Genomic DNA, 14,234 nt, shown 5'->3' with positions numbered 1-14,234 from the left:
ATTATTCCATTCGCCATTTAGTAACCAAGGAAAACTGCAATAAGGTGGAGAATTCCAGAAATAATGGAGAACAACAAGGTCCAGGGACCTGCCTTTTACTTGTGTCAGCCAAGGATGGGCTGATTTCCTCATCAGCCTCACTTATGATGTCTGAGGTGTAGGAGCCCTTTGGGTTACTGCTACGGTGGGTTTTTCCATCTCACTACCATTGTGCTGGGTGGGAAAAGGAATCTTGCACTATTATTACTATTCTATCATGTATCATATTAATATCCTCCTGACAGTAACTTGGAATGGGATACAATGTGTCCTGGGTTTTATGTACCTGCACAGTTTGCATTTATAGCTTAAGATAAACAGGGAAATGCAAACAAGTAGCTTCAACAATACAGGTCTATGTCAATAGCCTCCTGCTCACCCATTACTAGACTATGTGAGGCCTTGTTTATTGGAGCTGAGTGTGCCGTGCCTAACACTAGTGATTTATGTGCAAGGCTAGTATCATAAACCCAGATAATGGTTATTATATTACCCCCACCATCGAAAGCATTGCTATAAACGTTAGATTGCAGTCATATGATATGGTCACCATAGTCAACATTGTTGCGTTTCTAGACTTGAAAGTATCCCACAACTGTTTTTGCATTGGCTAGTGTGGGGTAAGGAAGTGTCCCTGTGGGGTAAGGGTAGTGTCCCTGTAAGGAACTATAAAATGGGATTATCAGCAGGTTAGATGAATCTACACAGCTGATATGTCCCTATTGCACAGGAAACGCAGAGGAGGAAGGTATGTTTCTTATCTTCCTCCTTGGCGTTGTTCTGGTGCATGTAGTCTTATGCTCCATGGTCCAGTAAGACCATTAGGATCACCACCCCCATAGATCTAATCTTCCCTGGCCGTCCGGATTGGCGCTATGGGGGCGGGCAGTGCTTCTAACGCTCTTACTGGACCATGGAGCACACAACTAACTGCACCAGAACCACGTTGAGCAGGAAGGTAAGAGACATACTATAAGAGACATACCTTCTTTCTTGACGTCTCCTGCGCAATAGGGACATATAAGCGGGTTAGATTAGTCTAATGGAGACAAGGATTGGACTACAAAGGTCAAATGTACTTGTGGGTCAGAACCAGGAGGACCAGACTATAGCATGGTCAGACTGACCTGTGGACCAGAACCAGGAAGACTGGTCTGGAGCATGGGAGATGGAGCCATACATCTGCCATGTTGGTCAATGCTACAAGGGCCAAATTGAGTGTGGTCAGATGAAGCCATGTGTCAAAACCTCAAAGAAAGGACTGAGACCTGATCCTAGAAGCAGCAGATGAAACCAGAAGTCAGGGTCAGAACAGCCAGGAACCAAAATACAGGAACAAGGAACCGGAGTCCAGACACCAGGATAAGGGAACAAGGAAACAGAGGAGAGGAACAAGATGGCCAGAGGCAGAACACACAAGCAGAAGCCGTGATGAAACAGAACAGGAACTCCTGAAGGGAGCTGTGCTGACATCAATGATACGGCAATGATCCGGAGGCTACCACCAGCATTAAAATGATACTGTAACCCTCTTTACTCTCGCTTCATTTCATTAGTTAGTGGTGTTGTCTAGGTGGGAGTTCATGGCAGATGGGCCCCCTCTCCGGTAGATTAAGGTGGTGATGATCCCCCTGGAGCGCACGCTGTTGGAGTATTGGCTAATGGCATTTTGGGTTCTCCTTATGGTGAAGCACATGAGTAAGCCAAGCACTGGCGGTCTTTCAAATAACTCAACAACCTTGAAAATAAATCTTCCAATACCAAGCTGAAGGTATAGCAGGTGGGACTTGAGCAAGGACTCTCCTTGCTTGTCCCCTTGGTTCCAAAAGTCCCATCTCCAGGGTTGCAGATCTGTAGGTTTTGTGACATGGAAGCTATGCTGCACTAGGCCCGGCCTGAAGTCCTAAAAGGTCCTATTAAACTTCCATGGAGCACTTTTAGGCTATGTTCACACTACGTATATGTCCAGCCGGACATATACGTGTAAAACACCGGCCAGAATTTACGCAAGTTGCGGCCGCTACGTCCGCGAACTTACGCCTGTAAGCTAGTACGCTTCCCGAGCGGCGTACATAGCGATCTGACAGCGGTATTTTACTGGGATATCTTCGGCTAGCCCCGGACACCACACAGAACCTTTTGGATCGGCAAATCAAAGTGGAAAAAAGAAAAAGTCACCACTCCGTACGGGACCGCATGTTACGCTACGGGTGTAAGTTACAGCATTTCCGTCCCAAAACAATGGTCTGGTTCATTTTTTACGGCGCTGCATACGATCCGGGCGTAAGTTTGTACGTAGTGTGAACTGTGCAGCCGTAGATCGTATACTTTCCATTGTACGCAAACGACGTAAATCTCCGGCAGCTTATTCACAGAGCGCGCTACGGCCGGAAACTTACGTAGTGTAAACATAGCCTTAATCCTTATGCCTGACTAATTTTTCATATCTTCTATTCCCATGCATTCAGTCCTGGACCAGGGTCCAGACATCAGGACATATCTAGTTCTCTCCAGAGGAGCAGCTTAGCCCCAATGTCCTGGGTTTTAGCCTCACTAGACCCACTCACCACCTAAGTGGACCAGACAGAACAGGCCTCAACTCCCTAATCTCTCTTCCTTGCTGAGTACTGGTGTTGGTGATGGTGGGAGGGTTCTAACCAATAATGGTTCTTGACCAATAATATTCCCAATATTAAATATACAACTAAGGAAGACTACTCGCCTTCAAACTTTTTAGCACCAAAAGATTTCTTGTACATTTCCAAAATTTCTTCAAAGAGACTTGTATGGTCCTTTAGGGGCATTTGAAATTGTCTTTCTTTATATGATCACGTCACTTTTTTCCCCCTGTTTTTACAACTTTGACCATAAACTGGCATGAAAATGTTCGTACACCAGGTACAGTATACACCCAGGGGGAGATTTATCAGTCATGGTGTAAAGTGATTCTGGCTCAGTTGCCCCTAGCAACCAATCGGATTCCACCTTTCATTCCTCACAGACTCTTTGGAAAATGAAAGGTGGAATCTGATTGGTTGCCGGGGGCGACTGAGCCAGTCTCACTTTACACCAGGTTTGATAAATCTCCCCTCATCTTTTTACATAACACATCGCTTCCCCCCTGGTTGTGTAGAGGGGAACAGTTGTATGAGGTTGAATTGGGCTCTAAATTCGCAATCTGTCAAAGAGGTAGGCCGGCGTATAGCCCAATGTGTTGCTGCCAATTGACTGGCATGGGCGTTCTTAGAGGATCTACATTCTGTCCCTTTCACAATGTGGTTGCCCACACTTTTGAGTCCCACCCATTCAAGCCATGACGTTATTGTGTACCTTGTCTACAACCTGTATAATCGGTCATCACTGCATCAACAATCCATAGGTGGACGAAGAAGAGAATCCAAGGCATTGGCGATCCACCATCATATAATTGACAATGTTTCGGCCATATCTGGACTTCATCAGGCCAATAGAACATTAATAATGGTCATACGTTGTCCATTCATGTATCCTGGATGAAGGAAGTATTTATGGATCTATGGTGCCTTGGACTCTCTTCTTCCGGATGTTCTGACAATGTCGTAGGGAGTCGTACCAAGATGGCGGTGAAAGGGGATTCTTTGCTTTGCTGTGAAACTTGAGATAAAAGTGTGTGAACATTACTCTCTTCTTCCTCCTCCAGTATTTGGCACCTGCTCTGCACTGAAGCTATCGGCACCATCTCCGACTATCCATGGTATCAAGGGGCAGCCTCTTACCTTGCCTATCTATTATGATGCCAACGCTCCTGCGTCCGGGGTCCAGATTATATGGCTGCTGGAGAGGCCGCCCGCTCCTCCCGCCTGTCTCCTGACCTCCTTCAATCACACCTTCATACCAGACCTGGAATTTAAGCACAAGTTCACGATGCATCCGCCAAATGCTTCTCTGCTGATCAATTCCTTACATATGAGTGATGAGGGGAACTACACCGTCAAAGTCAACATACAAGGAGAGACCACCATGTCAGCAACGCAGAAGATCGAAGTCACCGTGCATGGTAAGTGAGTCCGGGGGTCTTACTATTAACCTGTACCGGGACTTCTTATAGCAGGACTAGCTATGTACAATGTATCAGTCTGGAGCTCACAGAGCATTGTCTACACTGGATAGAGCTGAGAGCAGGACTAGCTATGTACAATGTATCAGTCTGGAGCTCCCAGAGCATTGTCTACACTGGATACAGCTGAGAGCAGGACTAGCTATGTACAATGTATCAGTCTGGAGCTCACAGAGCATTGTCTACAATGGATACAGCTGAGAGCAGGACTAGCTATGTACAATGTATCAGTCTGGAGCTCACAGAGCATTGTCTACACTGGATACAGCTGAGAGCAGAACTAGCTATGTACAATGTATCAGTCTGGAGCTCACAGAGCATTGTCTACACTGGATACAGCTGAGAGCAGGACTAGCTACAGTATCTACAATGTATCAGTCTGGGGTCCCGGCTGTAGAGCTCACAGAGCACAGAGCCTGTGCAATTCATTCCCATTGGGGACAATTGACCTTGTGATCAGGTGGGTTACTAGAGGTTGGATCCCACCTATCAGCTACTTATCTCATTTTTAATATTGGAATAATAATAACCCCTATAAACAAAGCAGCAAGAAACCAAAACCAAAACGACTGGCACAAGGCTTGTTGTATTCTAGTATAGTAGCAGGAGACATTTTTGTGGTATTTGCTCTAGATTTGGTCTTTCAGGTGTAACTTTTGGAACAATAGTCGGTAAACATTAGATATAAAAACGGTGTGACTAGACATCTGTTACTCCCAGTCCGTGAGCAAATACACCGCGCTGAATGAAACCATCATGTACTGTACATAAACTCTATACCAGCAATGGGCTAAGTCAACAAGCTTCACGAGACTAGTTAAATGTAATCTATCCAATAAGATGGTGACATGTATATAATCCATTAAAAAAATGGGAGCAAAAATATCAACTTTGTGATTGATAGGGTCCTGGATTTTTACCCTGTGCATCCCTAGACCTGGAGGAGTAACTTAAAGCAGACCTGTCACAGGATTTTAGGTGGTTACACTAAGTCTATGGTTGTATAGGGCGTCTCAGTCTGATTCCATGCATATCTTGTTTATATCTCTCTTATATTATTATTATGGAAGTGAGCTCCAAAAGCCCAGAGGGTGTTCTCTCTGGATGCAAATGTAAATCCCAATGCTTTCCTGCAATGCCCCTCTGCTTGCTTCTATCCACCTTCAACTGCTTGATTGACATCCACTAGGCTTTACTTTCAACTTCAACTACTGGGATGTACTAGGATTTTGCATACAGAGGAAATACCCCCGAGCTTTTGGAGCTCATTTCCATATTAATACATAAACCAAGGTATGTGTGCAGTCAGACTGAGAAGCCCTATACAACCATGTACTTAGTTTAATCCCCATGATAGGTCTGCTTAAAAGCACCTGTAAAGCAATGTAAAATTTGACCCTCCACCTGTTATAAATCAGAAATGGGGAACCTGCTGCCCTCCTGCTGTTGTAAACTATCAATTCCCTGTTCAGACCCTGTAAGCCACAGAACTCAATCTGCAGCCCCTCAGCAGTCTCAAAACTACAACTCCCATCATGCCCGGAGAGCTAAATTTTTGGTTTTCTAGGTATGATGGGAGTTGTAGTTCTGAAACAGCTGGAGGACCACCAGTCCGACACTCCTGCTCTAAGCAGAAGATCTAAGCATTGCAGCAGATTATAACTTCCCATTTTACTATATAGTTCCGTATTTAGAAGATTAAGTGCTCACCAGGTACTTTGTGCGGTCAATGGAACTATTGTTTGCTCAACCCATGAATTCTGCACAGTCAGTTTCTGGATTAGAGGGGGTAATAGAGATGACCTCACACAGTTAGGGTGGGTTCATACTGAGGAATTCTCGCGGATAATGTCCGTGGAATTCTGCTGTCATGTCTGTGCGCATGGGTAGCGGAATACGCTAAGGCGCGGAAAGGCGCGCGGCCATGCACATGGACAGTCAGCGGAATTCCGCAGACATTATCCGCGAGAATTCCTCAGTATGAACCCACCCTAAGTGATCACAGCAGGAACCTTCAGCGATCATCTGTATCCTATAGAGCATTTCCTCTAGAGCGCCACCACTGGACACATCAAGTATTACACCTTGCCCAGTGAAATCAATGACCTAGGACAGGACGGGTCCTCCCAAGTGGCAGACTTTTTTTCTTTAATAAAGTTGTATTACCATTGAATACAATGCATATTCCTGGCACAGCTGATACCCGGCAATATGTTCATTTCTGAATCCGTCCAATATTGTATTATAAATATTTTCACCCCCCAAAAAAACAAAAAAAAACATAAAGTAAAAAATATTTATACAGATATTATTAAACAGGAATTTAGTTAAAATAAACAAATGTATTAAAACAATATTGTGATGTATAATAAAATATACAACCTCTGTCTCCTCCTCTTTGTAGTTCCGGTTTCGCAGCCGGTTATTGTCAGTGAGCCGTCATACGGGGCGGTGGAGTACGAGGGGAACATCACCTTTAAGTGTCACGCGATGAAAGGGACTCGAGTAAGATATCAATGGCTGAAAGATGGAAGCCCCCTGCCAAACAGCTCCACCTATAGCTTCTCCCAGGACAACTCCATCTTCACCATAGCGCCGGTGATGAAGAGCGATATTGGGAATTACAGCTGCCTGGCCTCCAATTACATCAGTGAGATGGAGAGCGACAGCATCGTGCCAATCATATACTGTGAGTAGCAGAGGTCACTGGGGCTTTATACTGGCACTCATAGCATCGGCTTCTGATAACACTTACACCCATGTATATAACTATATCTAGTGGTCATGCTTTACAGAGATTGCTTTTCGGCTTGTGCTGTGTACACCAGGGGCCGGGGCATCAGTCATCTCATTGCCATTATGTCGCAGGAGTTCTATGGAAAATATAATTTATATCATAAATCTTAGGGCAAATAATTCAGGATCACACATCAAGTGACAATTGATGGCAGGAAAAGCTCAGCCTCTCTTAGCTCCTCCCACACTGAGCATGCCCACAACATTCTCAAATAATTCAGTCATTTTATAAGTGAGGTTACTTACGATCTGCTGTAAAGAAAATGAATAGAAAGAGGTATATATATATATATATATATATATATATATATATACATATATATATATATATATATATATATATATACATACACATATATGAATAATCATGATACATTTCCTGAAAAAGTGTGTTTTCAAGAATTAAAGGTGTTGTCCAGGCTTAGAAAAAGATAGGGTAGTGTACAAAAAAAAATGTTTTCTTTCAAATAAACTGGTGCTAGGAAGTGCCAGAGATTTGTAATTTGTTTCTAATTAAAAAAAACCAACACACAGTCTTCCAATACTTATCAGCTGCTGTATGTCCTGCAGGAAGTGATGTATTCTCTCCAGTCTGACACAGTGCTCTCTGCTGCCACCTCTGTCCATGTCAGGAACTGTCCAGAACAGGAGAGGTTTTCTATGGGGATTTGCTGCTTCTCTGGACAGTTCCTGACATGGACAGAGGTGGCAGCAGAGAGCACTGTGTCAGACTGGAGAGAATACATCACTTCCTGCATGACATACAGCAGCTGATAAGTACTGGAAGACTGGAGATTTTTTAATAGAAGTAAATTACAAATCTCTGGCACTTTCTAACACCAGTACCTGAAACGGCGCCCCCTAGGTTTACAACATTTGCACTTTGATTAACACTTCCCTTCCAGCCTCCCTGCTGTCACTTCTTAGAGGTCGGCTAGTAAGTCCTGCGAGTAATTCTGAGCAGATTCTCCTTGTATTTGTGCGTTTCGCTCAGTTTACACACAACGCTGACTAAACATAACCCGTAGCCGTCGCTCTGTGAATAACGCCCCCAGTGTGTACACGACCTGTAGCCACCGCTCTATGACTGCCGCCCCCAGTGTGTACACAACCCGTAGCCACCGCTCTATGACTGCCGCCCCCAGTGTGTACACGACCCGTAGCCACCGCTCTGCGAATACCGCCCCCAGTGTGTACACGACCCGTAGCCACCGCTCTATGACTGCCGCCCCCAGTGTGTACACAACCCGTAGCCACCGCTCTATGACTGCCGCCCCCAGTGTGTACACGACCCGTAGCCACCGCTCTGCGAATACCGCCCCCAGTGTGTACACGACCCGTAGCCACCGCTCTATGACTGCCGCCCCCAGTGTGTACACGACCCGTAGCCACCGCTCTGCGAATACCGCCCCCAGTGTGTACACGACCCGTAGCCACCGCTCTATGACTGCCGCCCCCAGTGTGTACACGACCCGTAGCCACCGCTCTATGACTGCCGCCCCCAGTGTGTACACAACCCGTAGCCACCGCTCTATGACTGCCGCCCCCAGTGTGTACACGACCCGTAGCCACCGCTCTGCGAATACCGCCCCCAGTGTGTACACGACCCGTAGCCACCGCTCTATGACTGCCGCCCCCAGTGTGTACACAACCCGTAGCCACCGCTCTATGACTGCCGCCCCCAGTGTGTACACGACCCGTAGCCACCGCTCTGCGAATACCGCCCCCCGTGTGTACACGACCCGTAGCCACCGCTCTATGACTGCCGCCCCCAGTGTGTACACAACCCGTAGCCACCGCTCTATGACTGCCGCCCCCAGTGTGTACACGACCTGTAGCCACCGCTCTGCGAATACCGCCCCCAGTGTGTACACGACCCGTAGCCACCGCTCTATGACTGCCGCCCCCAGTGTGTACACAACCCGTAGCCACCGCTCTATGACTGCCGCCCCCAGTGTGTACACGACCTGTAGCCACCGCTCTGCGAATACCGCCCCCAGTGTGTACACGACCCGTAGCCACCGCTCTATGACTGCCGGCCCCAGTGTGTACACGACCCGTAGCCACCGCTCTGCGAATACCGCCCCCAGTGTGTACACGACCTGTAGCCACCGCTCTGCGAATACCGCCCCCAGTGTGTACACGACCTGTAGCCGCTGCTCCGTGACTGCCGCCCCCAGTGTGTATACATGACCCATAGCGCCGCTGTTGTCGGTCACCTCTCTAATAGCTTCGCGGGTTATAGGGACCGTCTCCAGCCTCCATCTGTCAGAGGGTTAATCCGGCAGCCGGCTCCTGGGATACAGTAAATTTCCATCTATATATCATCAATAACATGTTTGCAGCGATTGAGCGCGCTCGCTAAGGTTTCCGTGTACCATATGTTGAGACTGCGGGGGTGTGCGATGATAAAAAGGTCCCTCGCACTAAGTACATGCCATCTGCTCAGTGATAGAATGGGCGGCTGACACAACCAATCAGCACCGACCGCAGCAGGAAAGTCGCAGCAAAACAGGTGATTTATGGTTTTATAAGGGAGTCGGTAAATAGCAGTGAGAGAGTCCGATGGCTTCTCTATGGAGCTTATCTGCTGGGGGGGGGGGAAACAATCTGATGCCAATGGCTCGGCTATATACTGTGCACAGGACTAGGAGGAGGGAGAGTAAGACAGGTGGTCTGCGGTGGTCCCGTGTTATAAATACCCCATGAATGACTATAATAATCTAATAATAGGGATTAGCTATAAATGTCTGATCGATGCCGCTCCACCTTCTAGAACCTGCACCAGGAATTATGGGAACAAGGAACTTTCCACGCTGGGTCGTTTGCACAACTGCTATTAAAGGGGCTTAGAAAAACATGGCTGCTTCCTTCCAGAAACAGCGCCACGCTTCTCCTCAGGTTGGATGTGGTATTGCAGCTCAGTTCCATTGTAATGGTAATACCACACACAGCCTGAGTACAGGGGTGGCGCTGTTTGTGCAAGAAAGTAGCTGTGTTCTTTTAATCCGGGATGATCCATTTAACCTTTTTACCTTCCTGTGTATGAGAGTATAACTTTTTTATCTTTCCAATGACATTGCCATGTGAGGTCTTGCTTTATAATTTTTGCAATTTTTAAAGCGGTACTCCAGTAAAACTTTATTTCTTTCAAATCAACTTGTTTCAGAAAGTTATATGTATTTATAAACTACATTAATTTAAAAATCCCTTTTTTTCCAGTACTTACCAGTTGTTGTATGTCCTGCAGGAAGTGGTGTATTCTCCCCAGTCTGACACAGTGCTCTCTGCTGCCACCTCTGTCCATGTCAGGAACTGTCCAGAGCAGGAGAGGTTTTCTATGGGGATTTCCTGCTGCTCTGGACAGTTCCTGACATGGACAGAGGTGGCAGCAGAGAGCACTGTGTCAGACTGGAGGGAATACACCACTTCATGCAGTACATACAGCAGCTGATAAGTACTGGAAGACTGGGGGGAATACACCACTTCCTGCAGGACATACAGCAGCTGATAAGTACTGGGCGACTGGAGATTTTTAAATAGAAGTAATTTATAAATATACTGTTGACTTGAAAGAAAAACATTCTTGCTGGAGTACCCCTTTACCATAAATTGTAATGGAAAGTAAAAAGAAGAAAAAAAAAAGAAGTAAAAAAATAGATGGGATTTTTGATTGCGGCCAAAACAGCATTTCTGGGATTTTTTTTTAGAAAACTTTTACGTCATTGGTCACATTGGCTGCTGGATGACCACTTTTTTTATGTTAAAATGAAATGTTCTATAACGGATGCAAAAATGCAGGGAGAACCTAAAAATGAGTTTTCTCTGAGTTTATGTGACATCCTCTGTGCGCTCTCTGAGGTGATGGAGAGGAGCGCTCCCATTGTTACCCCCATAGTCCTGGCTGCTTATCCGCTCTAGTGGTCTGCAGGCACACAGCACAATAGGCTCCTATAGAGAGCGATGGATCCCCGGTAACCCTCTCCGGCACAATGAGCGGCTGATCCGCAGATACGGCTGATAGTTGACATCGGGGCCAGAATATTGCTGAATGGAGGCACATATGGCGCATACAGCTGCTCCTTCTGCTCGCTGTGTTTGGGCTTATAACTAGGTGCTAATTACTTCATGTTGTTCTTTGTTTTTTACACTTTAATTATTGTTATTGTCTACAGACATTGCTGACATGTTTGCTTGTTTTAATATATTTTTTATTCATGTAGTGGGTATCAATAATTAAAAATACATCTGTATAATACATGTTACCATTAGAATAGACATTACACTGGGGGAGCTGTCTGTGTCACTAGTGCTGCAGCCTCTCCTGATGTCTATATATTACATGTTACCATTAAAGTAGACATTACACTGGGGGGAGCTGTCTGTGTCACTAGTGCTGCAGCCTCTCCTGATGTCTATATAATACATGTTACCATTAGAATAGACATTACACTGGGGGGAGCTGTCTGTGTCACTAGTGCTGCAGCCTACCCTGATGTCTGTATAATACATGTTACCATTAGAATAGATATTACACTGGGGGAGCTGTCTGTGTCTCTAGTGCTGCAGCCTCCTCTGATGTCTATATATTACATGTTACCATTAGAACAGACATTACACTGGGGGAAGCTGTCTGTGTCACTAGTGCTGCAGCCTCCCCTGATGTCTATATATTATATGTTACCATTAGAATAGATATTACACCAGGGGGAGCTGTCTGTGTCACTAGTGCTGCAGCCTCCCCTGATGTGTATATAATACATGTTACCATTAGAATAGACATTACACTGGGGGAAGCTGTCTGTGTCACTAGTGCTGCAGCCTCCCCTAATGTCTATATAATACTTGTTAATATTAGAATAGACATTACACAGGGGGAGCTGTCTGTGTCACTAGTGCTGCAGCCTCCCCTGATGTCTATATAATACATGTTACCATTAGAATAGACATTACACTGGGGGAAGCTGTCTGTATCACTAGTGCTGCAGCCTCCCCTGATGTCTATATAATACATGTTACCATTAGAATAGACATTATACTGGGGGAAGCTGTCTGTGTCACTAGTGCTGCAGCCTCCCCTGATATCTATATAATACATGTTACCATTAGAATAGACATTACACTGGGGGAAGCTGTCTGTGTCACTAGTGCTGCAGCCTCCTCTGATGTCTATATAATACATGTTACCATTAGAATAGACATTACACTGGGGGAGCTGTCTGTGTCACTAGTGCTGCAGCCTCCCCTGATGTCTATATATTACATGTTACCATTAGAATAGCCATTACACTGGGGGAAGCCGGCTGTAGAGATGCAGTGTTACAGCCAGGACTGACAGAAGTGAGTAACACAAATGTTTAGGATACACATATACTGATCCCGCTCCATTACTCTACGTTTCCTTTATGACAGATGGACCTTACGGGCTCCGTGTGATCTCTGATAAAGGACTGAAGGTCGGGGAGGTCTTCACCATCGCCAACGGAGAATCTGTTCGCTTTGACTGCTCAGCCGACTCCAACCCCCCCAATACCTGCGCCTGGATACAGCGGGGCAACAACTCCACCGAGATCGTCAACTATGGACCTTACTTCAAGCTCCTGTCTGAGAAAGTCGGGCAAAAGACTGTGGATTATCTGTGCCGCGCCTTCAACAACATCACCGGGAAGGGGGAGGAGACGCAGTTCACGGTCATCATTACACCCTTAGGTAGGAGATTGTCATGCTTTTAACCTAAATAAGTAAAAAAAATCGTGCAGTTTTTTTTTTTTTTTTGTTAAATGTTCTTATATCAGAGCAATTTTATTTCTGGTCTGTCTCCATTCTTATTTACCACTAGAGGGAGCTGTAGAACTGTGTGAATGCAGCTCCCCCTAGAGGTGTATACAGACAGGCAATATTGTATAAATTGACCCTATGAATATTCAGGGGATTAGGAGCTCTTCTCTGGTAGGAAACTGGGATAATGGGGAACACCATACTAATTTGTATAAATTCCACTATAATGCTTCGTTCCCACTGAGCAAAACTAGCGGAATTCCACGGCGGAATTGTCCGCCGCGGAATGCCGTTAGCCTCCCTCTTATAATGGGAGTCTATGGGAGGCGCGCGCTCCTGCTCTGTCCGCGCCTCCCATAGACTCCCATTATGAAAGGGAGGCTAACGGCATTCCACGGCTGACAATTCCGCCGTGGAATTCCGCTAGTTTTGCTCAGTGGGAATGAAGCCTAAGGAAAAGAATGACCTGGGTAAATGAGCCTGATATTACTGGTGTAACGCATGTTGTAGTTGTTACTGTAACACCGGGTGGTGTACTATATACTGTACATGTAGTTGTTACTGTAACACCGGGTGTTGTACTATATACTGTACATGTAGTTACTGTAACACTGGGTGTTGTACTATATACTGTACATGTAGTTGTTACTGTAACACCGGGTGTTGTGCTATATACATGTAGTTGTTACTGTAACACCGGGTGTTGTACTATATACTGTACATGTAGTTACTGTAACACCGGGTGTTGTACTATATACTGTACATGTAGTTACTGTAACACCAGGTGTTGTACTATATACTGTACATGTAGTTACTGTAACACCGGGTGTTGTACTATATACTGTACGTGTAGCTGTTACTGTGACACCAGGTGGTGTACTATATACTGTACATGTAGTTACTGTAACACCGGGTGTTGTACTATATACTGTACATGTAGTTACTGTAACACTGGGTGTTGTACTATATACTGTACATGTAGTTGTTACTGTAACACTCGATGTTGTACTATATACTGTACATGTAGTTGTTGCTGTAACACTGGGTGTTGTACTATATACTGTACATGTAGTTGTTACTGTAACACCAGGTGGTGTACTATATACTGTACATGTAGTTACTGTAACACTGGGTGGTGTACTATATACTGTACATGTAGTTGTTACTGTAACACCGGGTGTTGTACTATATACTGTACGTGTAGCTGTTACTGTGACACCAGGTGTTGTACTATATACTGTACATGTAGTTACTGTAACACCGGGTGTTGTGCTATATACTGTACATGTAGTTACTGTAACACCGGGTGTTGTATTATATACTGTACATGTAGTTACTGTAACACCGGGTGTTGTACTATATACTGTACATGTAGTTACTGTAACACCGGGTGTTGTACTATATACTGTACATGTAGTTACTGTAACACTGGGTGGTGTACTATATACTGTACATGTAGTTGTTACTGTAACACCGGGTGTTGTACTATATACTGTACGTGTAGCTGTTACTGTGACACCAGGTG

General features: G+C 45.4%; 1 protein-coding gene across 2 annotated transcripts in view; it reads left to right on the top strand.

The window, feature by feature from the left end:
* Positions 1-14,234, top strand: part of HEPACAM2 (HEPACAM family member 2) — a 58,037-nt gene that overhangs the window by 22,242 nt on the left and 21,561 nt on the right. For both annotated transcript variants that reach the window (XM_069959419.1, XM_069959418.1), the window contains exons 2-4: positions 3,719-4,075; positions 6,540-6,824; positions 12,344-12,640. In XM_069959419.1, coding sequence (XP_069815520.1) covers positions 3,719-4,075; positions 6,540-6,824; positions 12,344-12,640 — 939 coding nt within the window. The remainder of the gene's footprint in view (positions 1-3,718; positions 4,076-6,539; positions 6,825-12,343; positions 12,641-14,234) is intronic.

The sequence above is a fragment of the Dendropsophus ebraccatus genome, chromosome 2 (genome assembly GCF_027789765.1).
Source record: "Dendropsophus ebraccatus isolate aDenEbr1 chromosome 2, aDenEbr1.pat, whole genome shotgun sequence".
Classification (NCBI taxonomy): domain Eukaryota; kingdom Metazoa; phylum Chordata; class Amphibia; order Anura; family Hylidae; genus Dendropsophus; species Dendropsophus ebraccatus.
Note: the sequence above shows the minus strand (reverse complement) of the source record. Positions and strands in the feature narration are given on the sequence as shown.